At 42.3% G+C, this 27,423-nt stretch overlaps 1 protein-coding gene across 2 annotated transcripts in view; it reads right to left on the bottom strand.

Moving 5' to 3' along the window:
- Nucleotides 1-27,423, bottom strand: part of MGAT5 (alpha-1,6-mannosylglycoprotein 6-beta-N-acetylglucosaminyltransferase) — a 752,885-nt gene that overhangs the window by 435,904 nt on the left and 289,558 nt on the right. For both annotated transcript variants that reach the window (XM_086957066.1, XM_086957067.1), the window contains exon 4: nt 20,653-20,729. In XM_086957066.1, the coding sequence (XP_086813192.1) occupies nt 20,653-20,729 (77 nt within the window). The remainder of the gene's footprint in view (nt 1-20,652; nt 20,730-27,423) is intronic.

Raw genomic sequence — 27,423 nt, 5'->3', positions numbered from 1 at the left:
ACTACACACTCATTAAGAATTGCACATATGACTTTGCTTATTGCAATTTATTTTACTTCTAAGCCAATAGGGTCCAACTCTTCACTACAGTTGCAGCAAATTCATTTAATTTCAGGAAGAGCATACTTTTATTTCTGCAAGCATTTTTTGGTTAACTCATATGTACTGGTTTCAATGGCTCTTCTTATAGTTAACTTTATGGCAAAGACCAGTCACTTTAACACCATGCGCGCTAGCGGAATTCCGCTCGCACGCTGGGTTTTGCGGAAACGCATGTTACGTGACGAGCTGGGCTCGTCATCAGCGTGCGAGGAGGCTACGCCATGACGAGCCCTGCTCGTCATCAGCGTCGAAGGGGTTAAGCCATAATTCTTTCATTGTTAATCCCAGCAGCAAACAACAACTACATCAAAAGAAAAACGTGATGTCACTGCTTGCATTGCCATCTCTGAGCTGGTTCCCTGCCACTTCCTCTTTTGATAGAGGTTCTTCCTGTAACGATATGTAATGCTTCCTTCTCTGTTATCTTCACTTTTAGTATATACTTTGCATTACCTATTGTTATTCTCTTTATAGCTTACTTACAACGTATTTATTCTTCTTTGCCACGTTTTAGGTTTTCCTTTTTTACCATCGTATTACTTGTTGCATCTCTGTTCAGCCTGCTGTTCACGATCTGTATTATATTTTAACCTGTTCAATTGAATGTACTAAGATGACCACAGCACATCTTATTTTAATTAATTTACATTTCTATTAATTGTTATGGACGTCCTTGGCGCAAAACTTTATCTGCTTGTCTTGCACCCTAATTGCAGTCACACTCTAACGCCACCATTTTAGGTTATACTTTCCTGGTCTTGACCATCCCAGAATACACTTGCATAAAATATGACCCTAGTCCTTTCCTCTCACTTGCCCGCCTCTTTTTGTGCATTTCAGTCGGCATAATCGCTGCCATACTCTGATGTTTCTTCTTGAGCTCAGGTGCTGCCAAATTCATGAGATCTTCACCAATATGTCACATTATATTAATCCTAGTAAAAAAGTTTCCAAAAAGTGTAAAAAGCTCAAGCCAAACTCTTTCTCCAGAACGTCTTACCACTAGTATTTCTGTAGGCTGTAACTGCCATGCCTGTCACTCTACCAGCCTAGCAAGTCATCTCCAACGAAAGAGACTAAGTGATGGCAAGAATTTAGTTTCCTGGAGGGGGTGACTTGTAAGGCCACGATGGTGGACGTGCCTCGCTGAGCTACCGGCCGTGGCCCAAATTCGATCCTCATTCTAGGTGCTAATACGGAGTGCTCACCGGCCTACACCCTGGTGGACCCCCCAATGCTTCTGGGGATTGCACTGGGAGCAATGTTTTGATGCAGCGGAAACTACCACACCAGTTTTCACACGTGCAGCCTACTTTTTTCATGGCACCACCTCAGGGCTAGGGGTGCGACAGCAAGCCCAACACAACCTACCGGAAACATCCAGGCACACAAGATGGGAAAAAGCGTGTGGGCACTCTATCCCTGCAGGAGTTGATCCTTACCTAGGCGGCCTATGGCCCAGTGGCTCTGTCCTGGGACTCTGAGGTGTGTCTGCAAGTTGAAGCACACGTGTCAAGGGCTCCCAGCCTGCAGGAGGCACAGCCCAGTCAGAGTTAATGGGCCAGGGGAGACCTTGAGCAGAGCCACATGAGGTCCAGAGTGTAACTTCAGGACCGGCTCGGTGAGTGTTCTCAGGTGTGTGGTAGGTCCAGTCCTGCAGCCCCTCAGAGATCCTTGCCGCGACCCACCCTGGGAGACAACTGATTGTGCACAGAATAGTGGGAGAGGAGGAGGAAAAATGGGAATGCTTCACCTGGCACCCTTTTCCAAAGGATTTCCCTACCTTTCTGCTGTAATAATTGTTTCAACCCAATTGGGCCCCTGCACCTTTCCCTTGGGACACTGGCTGCTCCTGCAGCCTTCATGCGAGCCAACTGTAAGGCAAGCGGGACAGGAGTCTGATAATCCGCAGTTCAACCCTCTGTAGGCTAAGTAATTTGACACACCCTTCTCTGCTGGGTCCCCTTCCCCTAATCCTTCCTCACACCACAGCCTTGCCCACACAGGTGAGGGAGCAGTCATGACTATGCACCCAGGCCTATTGTTGGAAGAACAGTAAGAGCAACACCAACATGGCTCAGGGAAAACCTTCAACCTTTCAGACCAGGCCAGAGTTGACAAGTGTACAACCCAACATCTATAGCCAAGGGCCCTCTGAAAAAACGCAGGCTAAACAACCACGCCTGCAAAACCTTACACCATGGACGCTTTTCTAGAAGAAGCCATAAGAGTTTCTCTTATCCAAAATCAGCGAGGTTAGTGTTGCGGTAACTTTTTTGCTGCAAGACTTGTACGGGGTGGTGGACTATATTTAAGGCGGAGGGTTGTGTGTCCAAACTCATGGATCTAGTAAAAGAACTTAAATCAACGGTCTTGCAACGCTCCTGCAGTTCTAAAGTCCTGGAGGCACGTATGGGGGATGCAGAGGGTAGAGATCATAGATACAACCTTCAATTTGTTAGGTTCTCTGAAGGAGTAGAGCGCCCCACACCAGAACAACTTTGATTGCTATCTGGATGCCCATATCTCAACTCTCTGCTTGGTTTGTTGTGGAAAAGGCCTGCTGCTCCCGAGCACCGAAACCCCCTCCAGGAACCCCCCTCACCCAATGATCGCCAAATTCCTGAATTACAGTGACAGGCACACAACTGTCAGAGACCCACAGGGCAGAGGACCTCCGATTCCAGGCAAGCTGTATTATAATTTTTCCAGATTGCACACATTTGCTCCAACAGCGGAAGTCCTGCGACAAAGTCAAAGAACATCTCAATGCCCAGCAATTCAAATACACGCTCTTGTTCCCAGTGACACCTGAAGAAGGGAGATTTGGAGTTACAAATTACTTTCAGATGCCAGAGACCGTTTGGGCCTGGGCGATGGAACAACGCCTCGCAGAGAGATGCCACCAAGGGACGACACCCGAAGGGCCATATGAAATCAACAAGACAAAAACGGAAAGGCTCCCGGACCTGCCTGCCATCGAGGAAGACCATCTCAACAATGCCCTTGCATCCTCTCATGACTCATCGGAATGCACGCCACCATCATCACCACCTAGATCCACAGTAAATTAGAATCTTTACACAGTTGAATAGACCACCTACTTACAACATTGTCAACACTATATCCTTCCCATCAATGGTCTGGCTCAGTCTGGCTTGGGTTCAGGTTACTGAACTGCCATCTAATTCTTAGTTGAGGAAGGGCGACAGGTGCTACGGGGTGGAAGGGTGGAGTGGGAGGATGTTGCTGTGGAAGGCTTGGGGCATTACGATGTTTGAGTTGTTATACAGGTTTCATTGAGCCTTAGCATACTTGTTATGAGTCACTGCTTTTCTGCCCCTTCTAGACACAAACACACACAGTACCAAAACCCTGTGATGGAAACACCAGAATCTATCAACGCACTCTCAATTAATGTTAATGGCCTTAATAATAAAATTAAGTGTTCTAGTACCTTAGGCCCCGCTCTCCTCCAGTGGTGCTATTGCAGGAAACACTTGCTTGGCAATAATCGTCCCTTCTTGCAAAACTTTGGTTATACCAGGGTATATTACATAGGATACACAACTATTTCCCCTGGGATGGTTAGTCTCCTACATAGATGCTTTCCATTGCAAATCACTAAAACTTACTGTGACACCTTAGGCCGCTTTGTCATTACCGAAGGGGACAATGAAGGCATACATTGGACATTTGCCTCAGTCTATGCAACACTCATGATGGATACACTGCAGGCACTCACAACAGTGCTGTTACAATCCTTCTTCGGTCCAACAATACTGGGTGGCGACTTCAGTTCAGTTATGGACCACCATCTTGGATACTGCATTTGATTACTTCCTCCGACAACACATTTCTGACTACCTAACCGATACTGCGGATTCACCCACTATACTATGGGAGGCCTCAAAGGTGGCCCTGTGCAGACAAATAATATCCCACCAAGCCGCAGCCAAAGATTAAAAACACAGGGACATAGCTGATTTAGATAAAATAATATATATGGCAGAGGGGGACCTCATGGAAACGCGCAGTGACCAAGAGAGATACACCCTACCAATGAAGAGGCTAACACTTAGACAGAAACTACTCAATACAGCAAATCTAGCAGACCTAACTACCAAGTATAAAATGTGTGAAAGAGGGGACAAGGCAGGGAAACTCCTACACCTGCTAACGAATAGGGAACAAGAATCCTGGCTAGTCCCCAGCCTAACTATGAATTTATTCAAATAGTTTCAGCCCATTGTCTCATAGCCTGATAAGTTTTGAATTACTACACATGCATCTACACAGAACAACCCTACTATTTGTCCACTGGCAATTTATGTTACACCTTCTGGAACACATGAACTTTGGCCCCATCTTTTGCAGCTACGTGAAAATGCTCTATCGAGCCATGAGTGCAGGTTCTTGTGAAAGTCGTGAGGATAGTGTGTTACATGCCAATAACCTCCTTGTCTATATCAGTGACCCTGAGACCTCTCTCTACACAACCCTTATCTATGCCACAGACCTACACAGACACATACAGCCTTACTGTGAAGTGGCCTAAATCTACCTAACCCTGGTGCACAACAGGACATAAATGCTGGCAACCCATTGCAATGGGCGACCACACCATTTAAAAATATTGGGATGGACATTGCACTTACCAAACAACGAGCAGGGGACATGAATATCACACTCTTAGGAACCAGGATTCTGATAGGCATGAATCAATGAAAGGTCTTCCACTAAACATAGGGGGCAGGGGAGCACTGCTTAAAATGATAGTGCTTCCCCGACATCTTTACACATTACAGAATTACCAATACGACATACCTCCTGACTTCTTCCACACCCTACAGTCATCAATGGTGAACTTCCTCTGGGCAGGAGATCTGCCTGGAATTTCCTACCGCAAATGTGTACTCAATCCCTATGATGGGGGTCTGGGAAACACAGATAAGGCTTTATTACTAGGTTATCCACCTTATACCAGTAAATAATTGGCGTTTTACAGATCGAAACAACCCCTCCATAGATAGAAGTCTATACTCCTGATCTCCACGGCACACTCAACCTCTTTTATAGTTCCTGCACACCCACCATCTGGATCTATGATGTTACAACGCGTTATTTTACAACGCATGCTGTAACATCGCAACTTTTACAACGCAGGTTCCATTACAACGGATGTCATTACAACGCAGGATATTACATAGCAGATGGTATTACAACGCATACCATTACATCGTAAGTATAGGTAAGTATAATTTATTTTAAAAAATGAAATTAAGTTAATTTTATTAATTTTATTTTACTAATATAATTAAAATAATTTAAAAAATGTAATTAATATAATTTATTTAAATAAGTTTAATTTAATTTTAAATAGGAATTAATGTAATTTAATTAAATTAATATAATTTTATTAATTTAATTTAATAAATATAATAAAAATTAATTAAATATAATTAATTTAATTAAATTAATATAATTGTATTAATCTTATCTTTATTTAAATAAGTTTAATTTAATTTTAAATAGGAATTAATGTAATTTAATTAAAATAATATAATTTTATTAATTTAATTTAATAAATTTAATAGTAATTATTTAAATTTAATTAATTTAATTTAATAAATATAATTGTATTAATCTTAAAATTGTAATTAATTTCATTTAATAAATTTAATTAATTTTGATTTAATTAATTATTTTAATTTAATTAAAGTCGTACTTTAAAAAAATAAACCCTAAAAATACCCCTGAACCCCAAAACCCAAACCCAGCCCTAAAACCTAAAAACACCCCTGTACCCCAAAACCCAAACCCTGCCCTAAAACCTAAAAACACCCCTGTACCCCAAAACCCAAACCCTGCCCTAAAACCTAAAAACACCCCTGTACCCCAAAACCCAAACCCTGCCCTGAAACCTAAAAACACCCCTGTACCCCAAAACCCAAACCCTGCCCTGAAACCTAAAAACACCCCTGTACCCCAAAACCCAAACCCTGCCCTAAAACCTAAAAACACCCCTGTACCCCAAAACCCAAACCCTGCCCTGAAACCTAAAAACACCCCTGTACCCCAAAACCCAAACCCTGCCCTGAAACCTAAAAACACCCCTGTACCCCAAAACCCAAACCCTGCCCTAAAACCTAAAAACACCCCTGTACCCCAAAACCCAAACCCTGCCCTAAAACCTAAAAACACCCCTGTACCCCAAAACCCAAACCCTGCCCTAAAACCTAAAAACACCCCTGTACCCCAAAACCCAAACCCTGCCCTGAAACCTAAAAACACTCCTGTACCCCAAAACCCAAACCCTGCCCTAAAACCTAAAAATACCCAAACACCCCAAAACATACACCTCAGTACCCCAAAACATATACTCCTATACTCACTTATTTTAAAAATTACTTAAATATATTTAATTTATCATCATAAAAATATATATATATATATATATATATATTTATTCATAATTAATATTAATTAAATTAATTAAATAAAATTAAATAAAATTAAAAAAAAATTAAATACTTACCGATACTTACGATGTAATGGTATGCGTTGTAATACCATCTGCTATGTAATATCCTGCGTTGTAATGACATCCGTTGTAATGGAACCTGCGTTGTAAAAGCTGCGTTGTAACAGCATTACGACGTAAAAGTTGCGTTGTAACAGTAACGCACCCCACCATCTACAACTCAAACATCCCTTTCGTGCTAACATCAGGCAATGCGATGGAGCAAATGGACCGTTACAAAAGGAGAACTAGGTGGAGGTAAGAATGGCCCAAAGGGCACTTGATATCTATCAATCAGTAAATACTTCAACTTCAATACCTTCATCACATTACAACAGCACAACAAGGCTAAATAAGATGAGGCTTAGACCTGTGTAGATTAAAATGCCAACAGCCCCTGAGTACCTTTTACCATACAATATGGAAATGCCCCTTAAAAAATGGTACCGACAAAACATGTGCACCACTCTATTGCAAGTGGTGGGTATGGCCAGTGGTACCCAAACCATAAGTGATTTACTGGGGCTGATAGACAAGTGGGGAGAGATCAGATACACAAGACTACTTGTTGCAATGGATGTTCTTATTGCTAAGAGGAACATGTGATTGAATGAGCAAGAAGTATAGGCTATTGTGCCGCAGAGTAAAACCTATATACAAATCCAGTGGCAGCCCAGACAAAGCGCTTCCAACTGGGAAACAACGCCACTGGAGTCAAGCTATCCTGGCTGAAGACGGCTGATAGCCAGAAACCGGTCCTAGGATGCTTGATTCCGGTCCAGGGAAGACCTGGCTTGGCAGTATGGGCTGGACTGTTCCCATGAGGCACAGGGTCAAGACTGATTTGCATATGGCCATGTCTGAACTGGGGTGAATTGGTGAGCAAAATAACGATGGATTAAACCCAGATCTGTGACTGGGGGTGAATGTTTTGCCATTGTGCAACATTCCGTCCATCATCTTGTGTATTTTGCTGCCCAGACAAACACCACAAGGTCTGGAGCAACTGGATGGCTTACTCCGATGGCACTATTCCGCGAAGTCAACAAATTCGATGTGAATTCATGTAACTTATTTGTCGAGGAGGATCTACCTGACTATTATGCAGCAATGTTCATTTTTTCATTCTAATGCTGTTATAGATGTCTTAAAATGCAATAGAAAGAGTAATTAAAAAATAAATAATAATAATAATTGTTTCCTCTTCCCTGGGGATGAGTAAAGAGGCAAATTTAGATGTGGGTACAGGCACTTTACTCTGATGTCTCGCTGCTTCCCTCATTCACATCCAACATCAACTCCCCTAGGGGTTCCCTTGCTATGAAAAGTTCTTTCTAAGATTTTTTTTTTTTTTTTACTTTTTATTGTTCTTTCTAAGATTTAAATGAAGAACCAATTTTCTATCTCCGTGAACTCCACCACCCAAAGCCCAGAGTGTGTATTTCTCTTGAGCACATAGCACAGTACACCACCTATTGGTTTCATAAGTCACTAAACTAGCCAGTCAGATTCACCTTAAAAAGATGAATTCCAAGAAATTACATTAGAGGACACAATCTGCTTGGCTCCACAAGTAACCTCAACCTTATTTCATTCCACCTTCCTTCTCGTCATGATCCTAGGAACGTTATCAATTGCACGCTCAAATGTTGCCAGGATGGTGTCCTCAATTATTCTGCCACCCTGGTCAGGTTGCTGGATACATTTGAGTGAGGTACTTCGATTTTTAGAGATTGTCACTCCAACTGCCTTAAGAGGTTGAGCAGAAAAAATCCATACCTTTTGTTGAAACCAAATGCTACAAGGTGAAGGAAATCTATCTTCATGCATAAGGACTAAAAGATACTTGATAGGGGTGCTGACTCTCACTTAGACTTTCTTAGAGCCACCTTCTTTGGCAACTCCTTCCTGAAGGACATCTCTAAATTTGTTCATGTCTTCTTTTCTCTGGACCATGTCCAATCTACCATCAAGAGAGTATTTTTGAGATAGGACAAGGTCACCCCACCACCTAAATAGGCCACTAATTTTGCTGTGTGTTGCCTCTTAGCCATGCAAGTCAAAGTCACAAACACTGTGGAGGAATATTTGTCTGGAGAAGAGGCGGCCCAAAAAAAAGGCAGGGTTAATTGCCATCCATCCACATTAAGCCTCAAAGTTCAACCACAAGTAATCAATGCTTTCCCTTCCCCACCCTACACTCCTAATGGTACCTGAGGGACATTTTGGTTGTTTTCTCCCAAAATGAGAAGAAGCTGAAGAGCTTAGAGCTCTCCAAATTATCCTGTGTTGCATCAGACTTCCTGCAACCCCCTTCCAACTACCCTATCCACCTCGTAATTTCTTCTCCCTAGAGAAGACCTCATTAATAGATCAAGACATTGTCGAACTCTTACGAAAAAGGATACTGATTTAATCCCATTTTAAGGAAGGTTCATAATGTGCATTTCCTGGACAACAAGAAAATGAAAGATTTAAAAACATGATGAACCTGAAAGCGCCCCACATCTTTGTACAATTATTGCCACTTTAAAATCAAGAGCATTCACCTTCTCCAGGACACTCACATGTTTGGTGACAGAATAATGCACTGAGACATAAAGAATGCTTATTTTTCCATTTCCATTCATCTGCTTTACGGTCTGTTTCTCATATTTCAGCGGAGCAGCCACAGATGGTTACCTGGTGTTTCACAAAAATCCTTTGGGGTGCAGTGTCCTTTCCGAGGGCCCGTGGTGCTCACCTAATAATTTACCTTGATGTCTGTCTATTGCTGGTCCAAAGCCCCGTTCTTCTTCATGTGCATCTGAACTTTCACTCCTGGTGTTTCATAATCAACGCTGGGATGTCAGCCTGCTCTCTGTCTCAAAACCAGGGAGTTTGGGGGGGTTGTAGTAGACATGCATATTTGCATCCTGAGAATCACCAGGGACAATTGGTGAATTTTTTTTAAAACATACCTGGCGCCTCCATCTCCATTTCCATGAGGTAGCTAAAAAGTCTTGTGGCTCGTCTTTTCTCATTCATCTAAGGGATTTCCCAATCTCCTTTACTAAAGAGTCCTTCAAAGTTGGAAAACCTTCATCTGCTGTAAGTATTCTGGATAGGGACTGCAGAGAGGAGTTTCTGTAGTAGTTGAAATATGGGTGTTTGATTTTAAGGCTCTTTCCATTCACAAGAGATCCTTGGAATGGCAAGGTCTTCTTCGGTCCTAGCCCAGATCTTGTAATAGAGGTGGATGTCAGCAATCTAGGTTGCGGCGCCAACTTCCAGGGCCCCTACTGGAGGCTAGCGTTCTTAGGAGAAATCCTCCCTCCCCATTAACTCCCAGACCCTTCTTGTGTGAACCTTTCCTCAAACACAAGTCCAAGTGCTTCATACTGATCAGCTGATTTAACAGAATGGTAGGCAACAGTTTCAAGAACCTCATCCCCATTTTTCTAGATTTTTCGGAATTTCTGCCTCAAGAAGAATCTCAAAATCAAAAAAGAACATTGGTGGCAGAATGGTTATATCATCCTCAACAGTGCATTGACTGGACCTTTCATGACCGGATAGTTTCTCAAACACCTTCTCTCTGGGGTCCACTAAAAAAATGTTTGCCTTTCCCCACAACATGCAACTCCTGAAGTTTGGTCAGTGGATGCCTTTCTCCATGATTGGAGCCCCTTTCTTGGGTACGATTTTGTTTCACTCCGTCAACTCTCTTGTACTCTTATCCATCTGCACTTTCTTTAGGGTTGCTGTGTCCTTGTAACTCACTTCAGGCCCTCCCAGGCTTGGTTTCCAACTCACCAAGAATGCATGTCAGCCCTCCAAAGCGCTACCCCTTGCCAGTCCTCTGGACTGTCTTCTGATTTCAATGGAAAATTACGACTGTCTAGCCGTGAAAGATTCTTTACTGCCTGAGCTGGCTAGTGTCAGTAGACGTGGAACAAGGAGAAGCATTTCCTGCATGTCTTTTTGCCTCCTGGAGGACTCTTGGTCTTGGTTAATCAAACTGGGCCGCTTAGGATAGCTAGGGAGAGGAAGAGAAAAAGGGAATGCTTCATGCCTGAACCCATGCCAAAGCTAACTTAATTTTTCATTCGAGAAGAGCCTTTCTTGTAGGACCACTGTCAGTTTTTCACTCTGTGTTTTCTGCAGGTCACCACCCATTGTGTCCACATTGTTTGGGCAAGGGTTCCCATGTCTGTAGCGCATCTGAGCAATTTGTTTCTCAGATTTCCTTTGTCCTCCTTACGCCTCTATTTCAGACACAAACATTGTCCCTCTAGGTCTCTGTACCTGACCTGCCCAAGTCAGATTTTTCACTTAAACAACTATCAGCTAAGCTAACAGTCTTGTTCTGTTAGATCGCCACAAAACGTGTATCGGATGTCCAGGCTCCTTCCATTCTCAAGAGATCCTTCACACATAATGTGGTTGTCCCTTATTTCAGGGTGGCCAAAAACAAGAGTGTTATTCCATTCAGCATCCCTGCTTCCGAAATCATCCTCATCTCAGCTTTGAGTTGTCATTTGATATGAGATGCATAGGGGTTTCCTCAGATTCACTTTACTTCCCAATTTCTTACCTCTTTCAGGAAACCTATGTAAGCCTCCTTCCCAACTCTTGCCAGATGGGCTTACAGAGTGCTGTCAGAAAGTCACTAAGGAGCCCAGGTTGGCAGCTTATTTTGCTCACAAATCAATGGCATCCCAGGCCTCTCTTTTCTTGTCCGAACTAAGACGATATCCAGAAAGCTGCAGATGGATTTAATACACCTAGCTTGCTAACCCTACTTTAGACCAATTGAGCATGTAGTGAATGCTGTGCTGAGTGTGCTTTGAACATGCCATATAACGACTCCCCCCTTGTCCTTGCTTTAAATATAATATTTCTTAGCTTGCAACAAGAAATCTAAATTGCAATAAAGACAAAGAGGCAAAAATGATATCCTCTCCCTCCCTCTCGACTCCTCCTAACAGGTGGCTGATTTTATTTCAATTCTCAAAATCGGCATGACTTCTTACACGAAGGCGCTTTGTGCAATCAAAGCAATCCTGAACAGCGCATTTTCAAAGTTTCTTTCCTTGGCATAGGATTTTCACAACCCTGCTCTTATGTGTTTTCTTCTTACCTTCAGCTCCAGGGGTATTTCACTTTTGCCCAATGCTTATTTTTTTCTTTACACCCTGTTTTTCGCCTGCCTCCTTCGGATATCGCCAACCAGCTGCCTTTTTCTTACTGACGAAGAGCCTACAGTTTGTAGTTGTATAGTCCCAAGCTACGTCCGATAATGCTTCATTGTGCAATAAAAACAAGAGATGCGATGCCTTCTAATTGAGAGATGCTGATCTAAGCAGTGGCATCACAATGTGTCTCTGCTGATTTGACTGCTGATTGCTGCTGGCAGTACAATAGAAGAGATATGCCATACCATGTTAGCATCTTGCATTTAACAAACTTTTCCTCTCAAAAGCTAGCAAAATCTTTATTGTTTAAAATAGTGTTGGCCTCTTTTTCTAGTTTAGCTTACCTCTATCCTTGAGTATCTCTCATGTCGATTATTTTGCTTTCTAGTAATGTCTGCAATTCAAAATCCACAAGAACACATTGATACTCTCCAAAATTGAACTTGGGTTATTCTCATTTACCCTTAATACCTTTAACAAAGATAAACACACAAGCTTCCTTAGTTTTGTGAATAAAATCAATATTACCGAAGAAGATAAAATGATTTGGTCACCAAATGAAGGTCTGATCATATATCTAGAAACGTCCTCACTTTCTCTTTAAACCACCTTTCCCACTAGATTTCAACCAAGTATGGTTAAAAAAAAAGCCTGAATGGCAAGTAACAACCATATTTTTAGGCCTACTGTTACCCTATACGCTATTCTAATAGTTTATTATAAACGATGGCAATTCAGTAGTGGATTGAATCAATTACCAAAGCCCTTTGCCTTCATCCTCGGTCTGCCTGTATGGAGGGATTATGTCCAGGCTCAATATTAACCGGTTTGCAAGACTGCTATAGGAAAACCTTTACGAACCATACTTCTGGTCACCTCTCATCGTCTAATCTCCTTTAACGTATACTTTCATAGTTGCTACACCTTGCAAGTTCACCCTCTTCCTTAATATGCACCTTATATTCAAACCATCTGCTGTTCTATGGGGAAAATAGCTTGCTACCCAAAACTCGTCTACCTCCCCAATTTCGGTAGACCATGTTTTTCACACTGTTCAAGTGTAAGCAGTGTACTTATTGGAACCAATAGAAAACTAGATTTTCATCGCAAAATGTAATTTCTTTTGGAGCCTCTCTCCTTTTGGCAGATTTTTGTATTTTATTTGTTTCTATAGATAGTTGCACCTCAGATTTTTCCCTATTTTAGGAAGAACACTTTTTTTTATAAATGACTTGGTCCATTTTCTAGAACTATGTAGGATTTTCCAATATTTAGGAGATTTATGAACATGGCTCAAGCTCAGCATATCTTCTTTTTTTAGCAAATCCTTTCTCCCATTTCTCCCATTCTGCTATTTTTTTGTTTTATATGTGGACACACTATATGATAATATTCATTTTTCACGATGTTCCACCATGTATTGTACTTTCCATGTTTTTACTTACACTAACTCTTATTCCAAAGCAATTTGTGAGCAACTCGCCATCACTACTTAATCTCACATTCCCCCTTCATTGTTCTCAAATATTGCCACTTAACAGACAATCCTCAACGATCTTCCTCGTCCTTGTACTCAGCCCTCTGTTAAAGAAGCACACTGTGACACTTCAAGGCTATCTGGATGATGTACGGCGATTTTGACTTTAGTGGGATTACAAAAGTTTATGTGCAGAACATCAATAAACACCAGATTCTCTTACCCGTTATAAATCTTCCTTTTCTCAATGGGGGCAAAATTCCAGATCAGGAGCACTGTCCCTGTTGGCGGTGTAGCGCATTCTCAATTGGATGTGCCCTGCACAGACCGGCTATTTGAAGCGGCTGGACTGCCTTCCCATTCAGACAGCGATCGGTTCTCACTTTGAAGTGGATAACTTCACAGGTAGGCCCAGTGTGCAACAGCATCCCTTTTGGACCTCCTTGCCCCACTCCAAAGGGCTGCACTTCGGTTGCGATCTGACTGGGCACCACTCTTTGTGTGGTGCACTATCAGTGCACCTCCTGACTGCTTCTTTGGCCTGGCAACAGCTTCTGAAGTATGGTGTGGGTGCAAAAGCAAAGGGTTCTCTCATCTGCATGGGTCACACCCCCACGCAATTGAGAGATGCGCCCCCCCCCCCCAAACCTCACTCCCCCTCCCCCCACCAGCATAATCCAGATAACATAAGCGGGCAGCACAAGATTTAGCAGACCCTTCTGTAATACCATGGCAGCCAACACTTGCAAAAAAAGCAGGAGCAAAATCCTGTTTGCCCCCCTCCCACCCGGGGACACTATGCAAAATATGGTCTCAGCACTCAATTTACAGTGATGTGATGGTCTCTTTTCTGGTCTGCCAGCTTGCTGTTGTGCTATGATCCTTTAAAAGTTACAATTATATAAGCAAGATGCTCTGAAAGTCGAGTCAGCTTTCTGTCCATGACTCACTAACAAAACTGAATTTTATCACAGCGACTACCCGATCAGAGATAGTATATATTGACTAACACACATCCACCTACAATCCGTCGTGAAGGGAGCAGAGGCTTCGCCTACAGACTATTCCTGCAACAAAGGCCAGTAATTGCATAACCAAAATAATAGAAAACTAAAGAAAAACAAGAAGCCGCACACTTGCACAATAGGGAAAATTACCGCTCACTGCCAAAACATTTTTCCTATCATGAGTCACCACTAGACGTGTCCAAGGATTAATTACAAAAACATTGCAAGTGATCCATTAGGCTGCAAGGAACCTCTTCAGAATGTATTTAACAGATTATCTAATACTCCCATTTTGTGGAATTTACAACGAGTTTTGTTTATACTATTATTTTCAGCTCCGCGAAAAGGGTAACTTGATTTGAAGCACTTTTAATGTTATGGCTGTAGTCTTGCCAGCACGCGCTCGCAGGCGTCAGCGTGTGACGTCATACTTGGCACTCACGACAGACCACTACACCCTGTGTTAATTAATGCAGGATCTATCTATAGTCCAATCCCTTGCTCTGCTGAACAGGGAAAAAAGCAGCAGCTGTTCAAATCTGCCTCAGTTCACCTCAACAAAAACCTGTTGTCACAGCTACAAACCTGTCAGTTGATTCATTCAAGAAATGTCAAATTAAATACTGGAGCACTCGTTGCTAACTGTGCCATAATCCGCAAAAAAGAAGTCTATTAAATTTTAAAAATGTAACTGGTTTACTTATTCGATTCATTGTTAGTGTTCGTTCACATGATTCGCCTTTGAGCACTCGTTAATTTATTTACTATATATTTTACAGTGTTATGTAGCACTTCAGTACCTAATTAATACTAGAGCACTTTCCAGCACATTGTTGAAGAGTAAACAGCGCTGAGGCTCCAGGAGGGACGCAGGGATCAGCAAACAGCAATCAAGTTCTACGTACTCAAAAATAAGTGGAAAGGTGAGCTATGAGTGACATAACAGAATATTTTAAAAGAGAAGAGTAGGTTTTAAATAAGCATGAGAGTTGCAGAAAGGAGCTGCGGCATAATATGGGTGTCCGCAAAGTTACTATACTGTACGTGTCACCATTACAAGCCAGTGCTAGAGCAAAAAATTATAGGCTTGTCAGTTCGGGCTGGACTGTTCCCATGAGGAGCAGGGTCAAGACTGATATGGCTGGGCTCAAACTGGGGTGGCGTAGTGAGCAAAAGAACAATGGATTTAAACCTGATCTTTTGGCTGGGTGTGAATGTTTGATTTATTCAGCATTCCATCAATCAATTGTTGCCACGGCACTTTTCGCACTAAGTGGGTTGGGCATGCTCACTGTGCCACTGGACTCAAGCTAACCTGGCTAATGAGGGGTTTTACCCTGAAACTGGTACCAGGATTTTGTTTCCAGTCCATGGAGGACCCGGTTTGACAGTTCGGGCTGGACTGTCCCCATGAGAAGCAGGGTGAAGACTGATTTGCATATGGCTGGGTCCAAACTGGGATGGTGTAGTGAGCAAAATAATAATGCATTTAACCCAGATCTATTGACTAGGGCTGAATGTTTGATTCATTCAGCATTCCATCCATCATTTGTTGCCGCAACATCATTACAAGCAAAGTATTGGCACAGTCAAAACACCTGACCTTTTCAAGCATGCAATGATTTTATTTAGGGTAGTTACAAAACGTAAAAAAATTGCAAAAACATTTGAGAAAATACATATAAAAATGATGTGGCCCATTAGCCTGGGCACAACAGTCCTTACCTTGAAGTATACTAATTTTCAGACAGCTGTGCACATGTGATCAGACAAAATGCTGTCATTTATAGATGGTATGGGCTGACCCACTGCCACATGCGGTTGTTAAACGGTAACAAAATTATTCTGTTAAGTTAGCCTCTACTCCTCTTCCATTTTGTCTACCAGCCCCCATTTTTGTGTTTCTGCGGGGACTTTCATAAAGTCAGAAGTTACATGTTCACTGGAAAGCTGGTTGTACAGTAAGGAGTCCTGCCCGGCCGAACGGCCAAAGTGCACAGATGTCTGATCTGTTAGCCCACCAACGCCTGTAACCTCCCTTGCCTATCTACAAAGATGACATGGGTAGGGGTTTATCAGGATCCAACAGTTCAGCATGTACACATTATGTAAAAATGCCAAAAGGGGTTGTGTATGTGACAATGACAAAGGGGTTTTTGTGCTAGCCTTACCGTACCAAAAATGTATAAAAGATAAGTTAGAAACCATACTTATCAGTTCCTTCTCAGGCCCTTGTGGTGTCTGTAAGACGGACTCTCTCATGAGATGTAATAAACTTGTGTTTTGTCCCACTCAAGTGTCGATCCTCATTTTGTGAACCCGTAGGCCAAGGGTGGCCCTGCATCAGTGAGACAGATAAGACATCTCACTTCTACACTGTATGGCCTGGAGGGCAGACGGAAAAAGTGAATGACACCTGAAAACTGAACACACCAATAGATGAAGAGGGTTGACTGAAAGGTGCAGTACCTATGGAGGTATAAAATGAATTATTTCCAAAGCAAGATATTAGTGGGACAGATAAAGCTGGCTGAAGGCCAAGACAAAAAAAAGTCAAACCTATTAAACTTTGTGAATGTCAGTCATGTGCTCATTCAAAATGTTATATTACTTATTACTGATCTGATTAACATTTCCCTTCCATGATACACTTCATGATTTATCATTGAAGCTAAGAATTGTAAGTGTAGTTAAAATATATTTTCGATAGACATTTCCAACTACTTAAAGTATATTTATATAGATGGGGCTGAATTGTCCATAGATTCCCCCAGGCTTCTAATTTAAAATTATACATTCATAATACAGCTTTTGGAGGGGTGGAGTGGGATGGATGCAGGTAACGCTCTGGCATCGCAGACTATGAATGTGTGCATCGTTCATTCTAACCACTTGAGGCAGGACTCCTCTACAAGCCTTGTTCTACCTTTCATGAATAACTAAATATAAATAATATACTGATCTACCTCCTTCTGAACCCTTTTACCGGTCTCTTCTTTTTTGATCCATTTTCCCTTCTGCTTCCCCCCCTTCAAGGTTTTCACTTTCCTCCTCCACACCCTTTGCTGCATTTTCCGATAACCTATGGCAATTTCACTGCACCACAGTCCAGCTACACTGTTCCTCTGCACTATACTCCTGCCTACCATTCACAAACACTACTTCACTTCAGAACTTTCTCTTTTCAACCACAATTTACCTCCTCACCCTAATTCACCTCAGCACAACTCCTTTAGTCTTCCCCACAACTAGTTTTGTGGTGCCATATCAACAACTATTATCCTGCTATGCCACCAGTGATCCCTCATGTCAAATACACCCTTCTACTCTGATGCTCCTGTTTGAACCAACTATCTGTATAATCCATCACCGCCTTCTCCTCAGGGAAACAGACCATCAATTTCCTAACTTTGGGTCCCTACCTCCCGTCCTCTCTCTCTTTCCCTGCACCCCCAGTGTCCTACCGCAACACCACTGCTTGGAACTTCCTTTCAACCACTATTACTACACTTGTACCCTCTGTCACCACACATTTCTCAACACAAAAACACCTTTCTTCTAACATTTCATTGCAGTCCAGCTCCCTGGCTCACTAACAATTATTATATCCTTTTATGCCATTGCTTCTTTGCTTACGGACTACACTTCCTTGCTGTTTTCTCATATGACTCTGTATTCCACCACAACCACATTGAAGTGCTCTCCTCTCCAAATCCTTTCGTTCCATTTCGCCTCCTTGATACCAGGATACCCTACTCTTCCCCATTTTACAGCTCAGGCTATAGCTGAATGAACTCTACATCGGATCCCCCTTTATATCCCACTACTCATCTTTTCTCCCACATCTGTGTTCTCCTCACTCCATGTCACTCATGTGCTCTTTCTACCACTCCCTTCACCCTTTTCCATCACATATTCTCTATCTCCTGCACTGCCACCTCTGATTTCCTGCCACATCAGCTTTCTTATCCTTTACCACCATAAACTGTGCAGTCTCACGAATGATTTCCAGATGTCTTACCTTCTACTTCTGCCTCCTTTCCACCAGTCCTTTAATCTTGACCACAATACATTCCATGATCTCAGCCATCACTATGTATTCTCCCTCTCTAGTTATTACCTTTCTTGCTGCCTCCTGTTCTACTGCCTCCATCTCACTGTATCATGCTTTGTTCCCTCACCACCTACATTACTTCAACTGCCTCCCCATCTTTTCTTCTGCAAACGAGGTTTATTGATTAAACCGCTGTCCACAATAATTAGCCAAGATTTCTTCTTTCTCCAAAAACAACTTTACTCTCACATCATTGGCTACCTTACCAACTATTCCTTCTCACACCAACCGTAATCTCGCCTTTTTAACAAAGCAACCTTTCCCTCTCTTTTTAGCTCACATTTCCTATTATCCTTCTCTCACCAGTAACTTTTCTTTAATTTACTCTACCACCAAATGTTTTCGCCTATGCCCAAATCCAGGCCTGCCTCACTTTTCCCACCATCAATGTGGTCCTCATAACCCTCGCCAGCCCCTCTGTTTCACCTCCCTCATTGCCAACATTGCCAACATTTGTTTATCACAACAGCTCATGCACCTCTGATGTAGTGCAATTATTTCATGTCCTGCTGGGTATATGGCTCATATTTTCTCAACACATTACAACACTCTTTTTACAACACAAATCCTATTTTAGTTTAGGCACCACCACTTCTCCATGCTCAGTTGCCTCCAACACGGCTCCCTTACCTTAGAATAACACTTAGGTATTATTATCTCCTTCTGCCATCTATATTCACTATCAACAGTAGAGTTGTAGACTGCAAAACATTCAAACAATCCTTACCTGAAAAACATTTCGAGGACAGAAAATCTTTATATTCAGAGAAGGCCGATTATCTCAAAGGCCAATCTCAGAAACCAACCTCAATGTATTCTTCAAAGAAGTTGCATTAATATTTGATGTCTCAAAGAATGCAGCCACATATGTATCTTGCTTACAGGCTCTAAGTGCATAACTAAGGCCTGGACCTACGACACCATCAACATCCCCCAAATGTGATGATGACCAGCAGCTTTCTCTTATTTTCTTAAGTTCTGGTGGCTAAAAGTAGGTAAAAGTAGTGCTTAATTGCGCAGCTACGCCTGCAGGTAAAGTAATAACAAATAGGGACACCAGATATACTGTTCATATTGATTTATAGGTTGTACATTATGATAATTTCTGTTTCTTGGTCTCTAGTATAGTGAATAATTGCATTTTTTGCACACATTCAAAACTTCTCCAGAGGAGTCTCCTACCTGCTTCAGCCCTCTTCTGAATGGGTGGGAGATGTGGCACCAAAGCCAGAATAAATTGGTCCTACAATTTCCATAATAAGTGCTCCTGCATAATCTCCATATTTCTACATGCAAGACTTAGTATACTATTGAATGTATGCTCCCTTGCAAGTTTAAGACAGCATATTAAGAGATGAAAAAACCTGGGACAACCATAAAGCTATTTGATTTTTCCTTTTACTGTAAAAAAAAAAAAAAGCATATTAAGTGATGTAAAATAGATGCAAAATAGAACAAGATCAGAAAATATAAAAGGATGTCATCCCAGGCCAGATTTGCCATTCTTGTATTATCTCAATCTACAAGCTGCACACAACCACATTTTCTGTGCTGCGGGGAAGAAGTATATTTATCCTAGGTGCTTCAGTTGAGACGTGGGTGTAAGCATGTAATTTAGGAATCTGTTGAATTAACCACTCTGTTAAAAGGCCTACAGATGCCAGTGAACATGCACTATGGGGAATTAAATAAATAGAGCTTCGAGCGGCTTCAGAAGAGGCGCGAGAAAGGCTGCGGTTTTGTTGCTAGTAAAGCAAACACGAAGACTGGGGGCCCCTTTGGAATAAACACCAACATCCAAAAACATGCTTTGCTGGAGAGCAGTTTCCCTTCTTTTGATTTGCGTGCTCTGCTTGTGTATCATAGATGTGTTTCCATTGTTAGTTTGTTAATGCCGGTGGGCAGGGGGCAAAATTAAGGGATGTGTGTGGGGTGGGGGGTGGGGGTAACACGACTACTGAGGTGGTGTGGTGGGGGCGAGGACGTGGCCAACGCGGACCAGAACAACACGATCAACAACGAAGGGAGAGACTGTAGGTGGGGGCAATACAACAGAAGCAACAATGGAAGGGGGAAGGATGTGTGGAGGAAAGAAACAGCATGTGGAACCACACGAAGGAGCCATCTGAAAAAGACCGTCTGGTTGAGTGCTTATCCAACGAAAAAAAAAAGTGAAGGCAACAAACTACTCTTAGCTCTGGTGACAATGTTATTTGTACTACTTAATTTAATCTTCTAAATAGACAGCTCACCTTAACTTTGCTCTCGCAGTGAGGGAAGCCATCCATAGGAGGCAATTCACACTGTTCTTGGGCTCCGTTAATGAGATCTGAAAGGGAAAAAAATAGCATTAAAAAGATTGCCATGCATAACTGCAGAAAACTCGAAATGTCTCTTGCTTTAGGCATCGGCAGCTCTGAGCTACCTTACCATGTCAATGTTTTACTACACAGCCCTAGGATTCGGTCATAGTAAAGTATTCAAAACGACATTTACGGCTTCCAACCTTGTAATCTGCTTACTGCGGTGACACAATGAAATGTTAATGTGTTGAAAGTATTCAATTTCCTTCCCTTGGCCTGTGGGCCTTGACACGCCTACCGTTCTGAGGCTAGGGGGTCAAGGTAGGTTAACTTCATATTCCCCACAGAAACAAAATATTTGCAGCCAATCAATTGTAAGGCTTTTTTTCAGAGGAATTTCACATAGAAATTAAAGGCCCGTGTTTCAGAGTTCACAGCATTTTCACCAAAAACCAATACTACAGAGAGGGAGAGTGTCGTGTACTAACTACTCCACAGCAAACAATGGATGTAAATTTACTAAATATACTAAGGGTACCCCATGCGGTCACTCTTTTCAGTCTAATTTACTTTGTTCCTACTGTTGCCTTCATGAACACAGGTAGCAAGGGTAATGAGGGCGTCAAAGGGCAAGCCAGTGGTGTTATTTGAGACTACCCACTGGCTATCCCTAATTGACTTGCAATCAAAACAAGCATTTGCAATGAAATAGGTTTGCCATTTGTGAGAGTATGAGCTATTGGCGCTCTAAATGACAATGTCTTTTTGGTTTGCAGTGAAGCATTAAAAATAAAAAAATTAAAAATATTAAAGTGGGTGCTGTGCTGAAACATGATGCGCAGGCCCGTGTAACTAAAATGTATGCGTGCAACGGCCCGTGAAGCGGGTGCCGTGATGATGAAATAATTGGAGCGTGGTGCTACTAGCAGGCAAAGAAGAGAACTTACTAAGTTCTTTGGTGTTTTTTTTTTACCACTTTTAATATGTACTCTAGGTAGTGAGGAGGTGGGGGAATTCCTCCTGTTGGAACTGAGGCCCTCACACACCCAGTAAGCTAGGGTCAAGCTTCATCATATGGGTCGGCTCCTCGTCGGGCCAGCGCTGCAATGCCTGACTGGCTCCCATATGGGGGCCCTTTGTTGGAGATCTTCTGTTCCTTGCCGTATAGGTGCCGTGGGTGTGAGGGACCTAAGTGAGTGTAGATGTAAGAAGTGATTGTTTTAAAACAGGTAAGGGAATCCTCTGTAGTGACTTTTAATATGAGAGGGACCCAACCCGACTAAAAGATAAGGGGGGGGAGGGCGACCATTTTGTTATAATGTTCAAAAATTGCCCTCTTCCCCTGGATGGTTAACATGTTTCTCGCCTCAGATTTGTCAAAATTTGATCAGGGGCGATTCTTCAGGACCGAGTGAAACGTGAAAACTATTTACAAATAGTGGTGAAGTGCTATGCTACCTACCACTTACGGACTCTTAGGGTCATTAGCCCAGAGGGGGGGCAGCCAACATATTGAAATTATCTAGTTGTGACTTGTCAGTAGCAGCGAAGTTTTTGAGACCCAGAAGGTAGTGCCTCTACTCCAATTCGGAGCTTCGTGGTTCACCTACCTGCTCCGCTGCGACCAGGAAGGTACTAACAGGCACACACAGTGTAACACGAGCAGGAAATAAAACAAGTAGTCCCTAAAGGAACACAAGCATCCACAGCTTAAGGAAACTGTAGTTGGCCGGTGCTCCTGAGCAAAATATAGAAGTGACGTATCGGAAGCACCCACCAATAAGGATCCAGCTAAGAAGAGCGGCAAAGGAGTGAAGCAATGACAAACAGCAGGCGGGATTACACTCTTTATAGTGATTACAGCAGGGCTTCCTGACTGTGCATGTGTGCTGCCTATGCAAGACTTATACATTCTGGACAACCTATTTGTTTAATATTCCACATAGTGACAAAGATGTTGCCTCGCAGACACTTTAGGATGATCACAGAGCTGTATGTATATACAGTGAATATATTGTTAAAAAAAAACCTGCTGAGTAAGTCAATGAGCAAACATAATAAAAACGTAGATTCGGATGAAATTGAAATACATAGGTTTATTACTATGGTGGGACTGTCCAGAGAATACAGAACTGGCTGGTTTCACACTTAAGACACAAGTTCTTGAATTCAGGTAATCTCTCTTAAGAGTTGCTTATGATATCCACAAGCTGTGTTTTGTAAGTTTACCCTTCCATTCCTAATGTTTCAGTCAAGTGGGTGTGCAACCAGCCAGGCTCGACATTTAATGAGCAGTAACTACAATTAGGAATTGGCAATTCAAGAGTATTTTCACGGTTTACTTTGAGCTTTCCAAAAGGTATGGAGTAAAATTAACAGAAAATTCTCCAACGCATACAAAACTTGCAAAATGCACATTACTAGTAGTTTATGCACAAATTTAAGAACTGCTAAAGGAGTGGTGACCACTTCTTCCCCCACATGCTAACAAACTATGGTTCCGCGGCTGGAGACAAGGGGAACAGAGGACAGGCCGCAAAAAGGTGGAACTGAGGAGGCACATTAAAGCAGGATTTTCTGCTAGAGCAAAACCAATATTTTAACCGTTCAGCAATGGTCCAGCTACCACTACAAGATGGTGAAATTCAATTGCATCCATCACACCAAATAGATTCTTCGCCATCTATTGAATGCAATGAAAGTACTTATTTCACAGTATAAAGATATGTGAGCAGGCCTCAACATTGTCTGCGCCCCAGGGTGGACTGACTTGCAGGGCAATTTGACAGTTTGAGATGGCTGGTCTGATAAGTCTTTAACCAACACTGCTTCCAACACTTGCAAAGGAAAAAAGATTCATTGAAAGGCCAATGGTTTAACCTCTTTTCGACATCCAAGTTCTAAGTTGTAAGGAAGTGGCTCATTATTTGAAGGAAGTCAGAACCACTACAAATAATTATCAGAATCCTTGCCAGGGGCATCACTGAAGTCACTAAGTAAACATGTTCTTAACCCTCTGGTAGCCTGGCAAAAAGCAGTTAGGCATACATTAGAGGCGATTTAGAAAGTAACTATAAGCCAGAAAAGGCATCTTGAAGCTTTTTGTGTCCCTGTAGCTCAAAAAGGAGGTCACCCACCTGACCCTTGGAATAACACCTGGGGAGTTGGCTTCAAGGCAAGCTATTGAAAGATGACATAGTGAACATTTTAACAAAAATCAATCATGCTAATTAAGTAAAACAACAAGTAAAATGATCAATTGTAAGACAGTAGTACTCTACGGGAGATGGTGGGCTCTTGACTGCAAAAAGGAATGTAGTCCAAAAACAGAAAAGATTATCCATTTCAATACGAGAAAAACAAACATGTTTTGGCCATTAGCTCCGTATATTGTCAAGAAATGAGCATTTTAGGGTAAAACGGATTGGTTGGAGCCTAGTTCCCTTGCCTATCACTTAAGCAGGGGTGCTTAAGAAGCGCTTTCAAAAGTTACTTACATTTGATAACATTTCTGGTGGGTATATAATCTTCATGCAGATTTCTCACTTTAAGAATACGGCTTCCAGGCTTCAGACTGGTCTGGAATATTTTTTTCCCAGCAGTGACTCTCTAGAGTCACTAAGTGCCTCCACACTGCTCCAGCTGTGACTCCTGCTCTGAATTTGACGTCACAGGGGTATGCTAAGGGCCAACCAGTGCACTAGCACCAGTTCCTGATATTCTTTACACGTCAGATCGAGGAATACAGAGAGGAACGGCGATAGCTATGACAACAACAAATGCAGAACATCAAATACTTTTAAAACTTGAGATCTTATTAGTCACAGCACTAGCTCATCAGGGAGGAGGAAGGGCAATGAGGAATCTGCTGTAATATTATATATTCACTAGCAATATCATTACTGAAGGTAAGAAAATGTATAGTCTTCCAAATTACTCACCTTGTGATTGAGTCCCAATGCAGAACCCCTCGTGAAAGTAGGATTAAGTATTGCCTGTTAAAGGATCTCTATGGCCCCATTCTGCAGTAAGGCCAAGACCTCTGCTTTCAGATCGAGCCATTGAGCTCACAGCAGTTGAAGGGCTGGGGGAGGGGGTCCGTGGGACAGCTGCATCACCCAATGGTTCAATGTTGGCAATAACTGTGGCATTGCTTGGACAAATGAATCAGTTGCCATTATTGTGCCACTGTCAGGATTTGAGCCATAACCCTAATGTTTTTAAACATTCCAAGAAGGAGTCAAATGTCTATCCTAATAGCTGCTCACTTTCAAAGGCCATGCTCATGAAGGTAACCTAGACCTGCCTCGAAAAATCTGTGAAATGCATCCATACATTACAGTGTGGCACTTTTATACATAGACCGAGCAACAGAGTCAAAACCACACTTTAGTATCTGCTTTAGTGCATTTAGAGTGACAATCACTCACCAGGTCAGATAATGGCTACTTCATATGTTCTGGCCAACTGTCAATCATAAGTTTTACCATTTCCCATGAAGCATGGACATATCATCCTAAAAAGCAGGTGGCATTAGCACGGAAGGCATGCTTCCAAAGGCATATAGCTTTTGACCCAAAGTATCATCTTGGATTTCCTGTCCAGGGGCACAGCAGGGAAGGCATTGGGGTTCTGCTTTGTAGATGATGAACCTCCAGACTTTCTGGTGATAAGTGGGAGAACAAGAAGTGCAAGACCCTAGATCAGGCCTCTGATACCTGCAGAAATGCCTGGGTCACGAAAGCCTGAAAGGGTTTCTTCCGTGCCGCCACAGTAGGATTATAGGATCTAGGAGAGCGCCAACACAAACAAAAGCGCAACAGAAGCTTTGGAGGATTTAAAGATTTCCATTAGAATTTTAGACTTCACGTTTGTAAAAGGCAAACTAGATTCGAAGGCCTCTGCCATCTTCTTGGCAACAGAAAATGAAACCTTCTCGGAGGCAGGATCAGGAGAGTATGAAAGGTCCCCTTCAAGTGAAGTATCTAAGGCAATGACATTTTTTAAGTTCAAGTAGACGCCAACATCGGTGACACGAGCAGATCAGCCTAAGTCTCCATCCTCTGTGAGGCCATAGTTCTTCACTTCTGTAGCCAATGTATCTGAATCTGAAAGTGTCTGGGCCCTAGGGAGATGTTTACAATATGACTGATATTTAAAGGAGCTTTTACCTTCTCCTTTTTCACATGGTAGACACTTACTTCAATCAACTTATTGGCTGGTGCCAGCTCCTTGAGCATCATCAGCTTCAACAACAGTGATATAGTCTATAAAAGGGGGTTAGCACCACAGCTGATTTTCATTTTGCCACAGGTGCTGGGACTAAGGTAACGGAGGCACAGCATTGGGAGGCACAGGAGTCACCAAGACTGCAGTAATGGAACACCCCTTGGAGAATACCCCAGAATCATCCTGAAATGATCCAGAATCACAAGCCAGAAAGCAGTGACCAGACCAGATTTGGCCAAAGGACAGGGAAACCCTGACTTCATCTTTTAGGCAGTGGTTACTCAATATCAAGGAAGTGTCCAGCAATAGGAAAAGGAATGCTTTGTCAAGGGTAGAAGATCTCTCCTTTCCATGGTGCTCTTTCTGTATTTTTGTGGGAAGTTATCTGAACAGCGACTTACCTTAAAAGGAGTCCTCTTCCTTCTAGGAGTCTCCCTTCAGGCCTTAGCCAAAAATGTGGCCGTCTGCTCCCTGATGACCTTCAGATGCATGCAGGTGTAAATGTTTCTAGCAATGGCGTAAAGTCCAACCTCAGACCTCAGAGAGACTCTTTACACTCTGACTTTGGTCAACGTCGCTACGCGACATCGTATGAATCTCAGTTTACTAAACACCCTTCTGCACATCAGTATCTACTACTTACAATAATTGTGTGTTCTTCTTTTGTTACAAAGAAATCGCTTGTGTGGACTACTTAAAAACACAAACAGCCTTGAAGTCCCGTTGGGACGAAGCACCCCACCCCGGTCATGAATTCTGTGTTTTGCTTTTAACAAATTAAATCTGAAGAACAAAAGTATAAAAGAATAAAAGGAAGGATATTTTTTCTAGTAATCTAAAGACTTACTTGATTCATTTGGGATACACTATGTTGATTTTCAATCATTAATTGTGACATATTACTGTATATTTCTAAATTGGATTTGATCATAGTTGTGTGCTGAGCCAGCTTGTTTCTTGTGTTTATGGCTTTCCCAATTAGTGGGGACGTAGGAAGGCCATGTTCCCGGCTCTTTGCACCACACTCTTGCTCTAACTTTGTGAACTAGGCTGACTGGTGCAGGCCTTGAGTGCCTTGACCTTCTGTCTCTTACTTTGCTTAACAAAATTAAGACATTCCAGCTAATGGCACTGAAGTAAAAGAGAATTTCCTCATCTATGATGGACGCCACCTGACGGAGAGGACAATTCGGCCACTTAAATCAGGGGACACTTCTAAAAAAGCAATGGCTCTCCTTACCAAGCCATATGTTTTAACGTTCAGCAGCATAGCGTGTTTCTTCCTGTGCCTCACACGGAGCATTATATTGTGCTCCTATCTATCTCATGTTGTAGTCTTCTCTCATCTCCTCATGACTTTTCCATGTTACCTTGTCATACAAGGTGCTAAACATCCTTAGCAAGTCTGTGTGCCACGTTTGCCTTTGTTGACCTGTTCCACTCTGCGTTTGTTCCTTCTCATGCCCTCCTCTTCTTTCATATGCAGCCTCA

This window comes from Lissotriton vulgaris, chromosome 2_1 (genome assembly GCF_964263255.1).
Source record: "Lissotriton vulgaris chromosome 2_1, aLisVul1.2, whole genome shotgun sequence".
Classification (NCBI taxonomy): Eukaryota; Metazoa; Chordata; class Amphibia; order Caudata; family Salamandridae; genus Lissotriton; species Lissotriton vulgaris.
The sequence above is the reverse complement of the archived record's forward strand: the minus strand, read 5'-3'. Positions and strand labels throughout refer to the sequence as shown.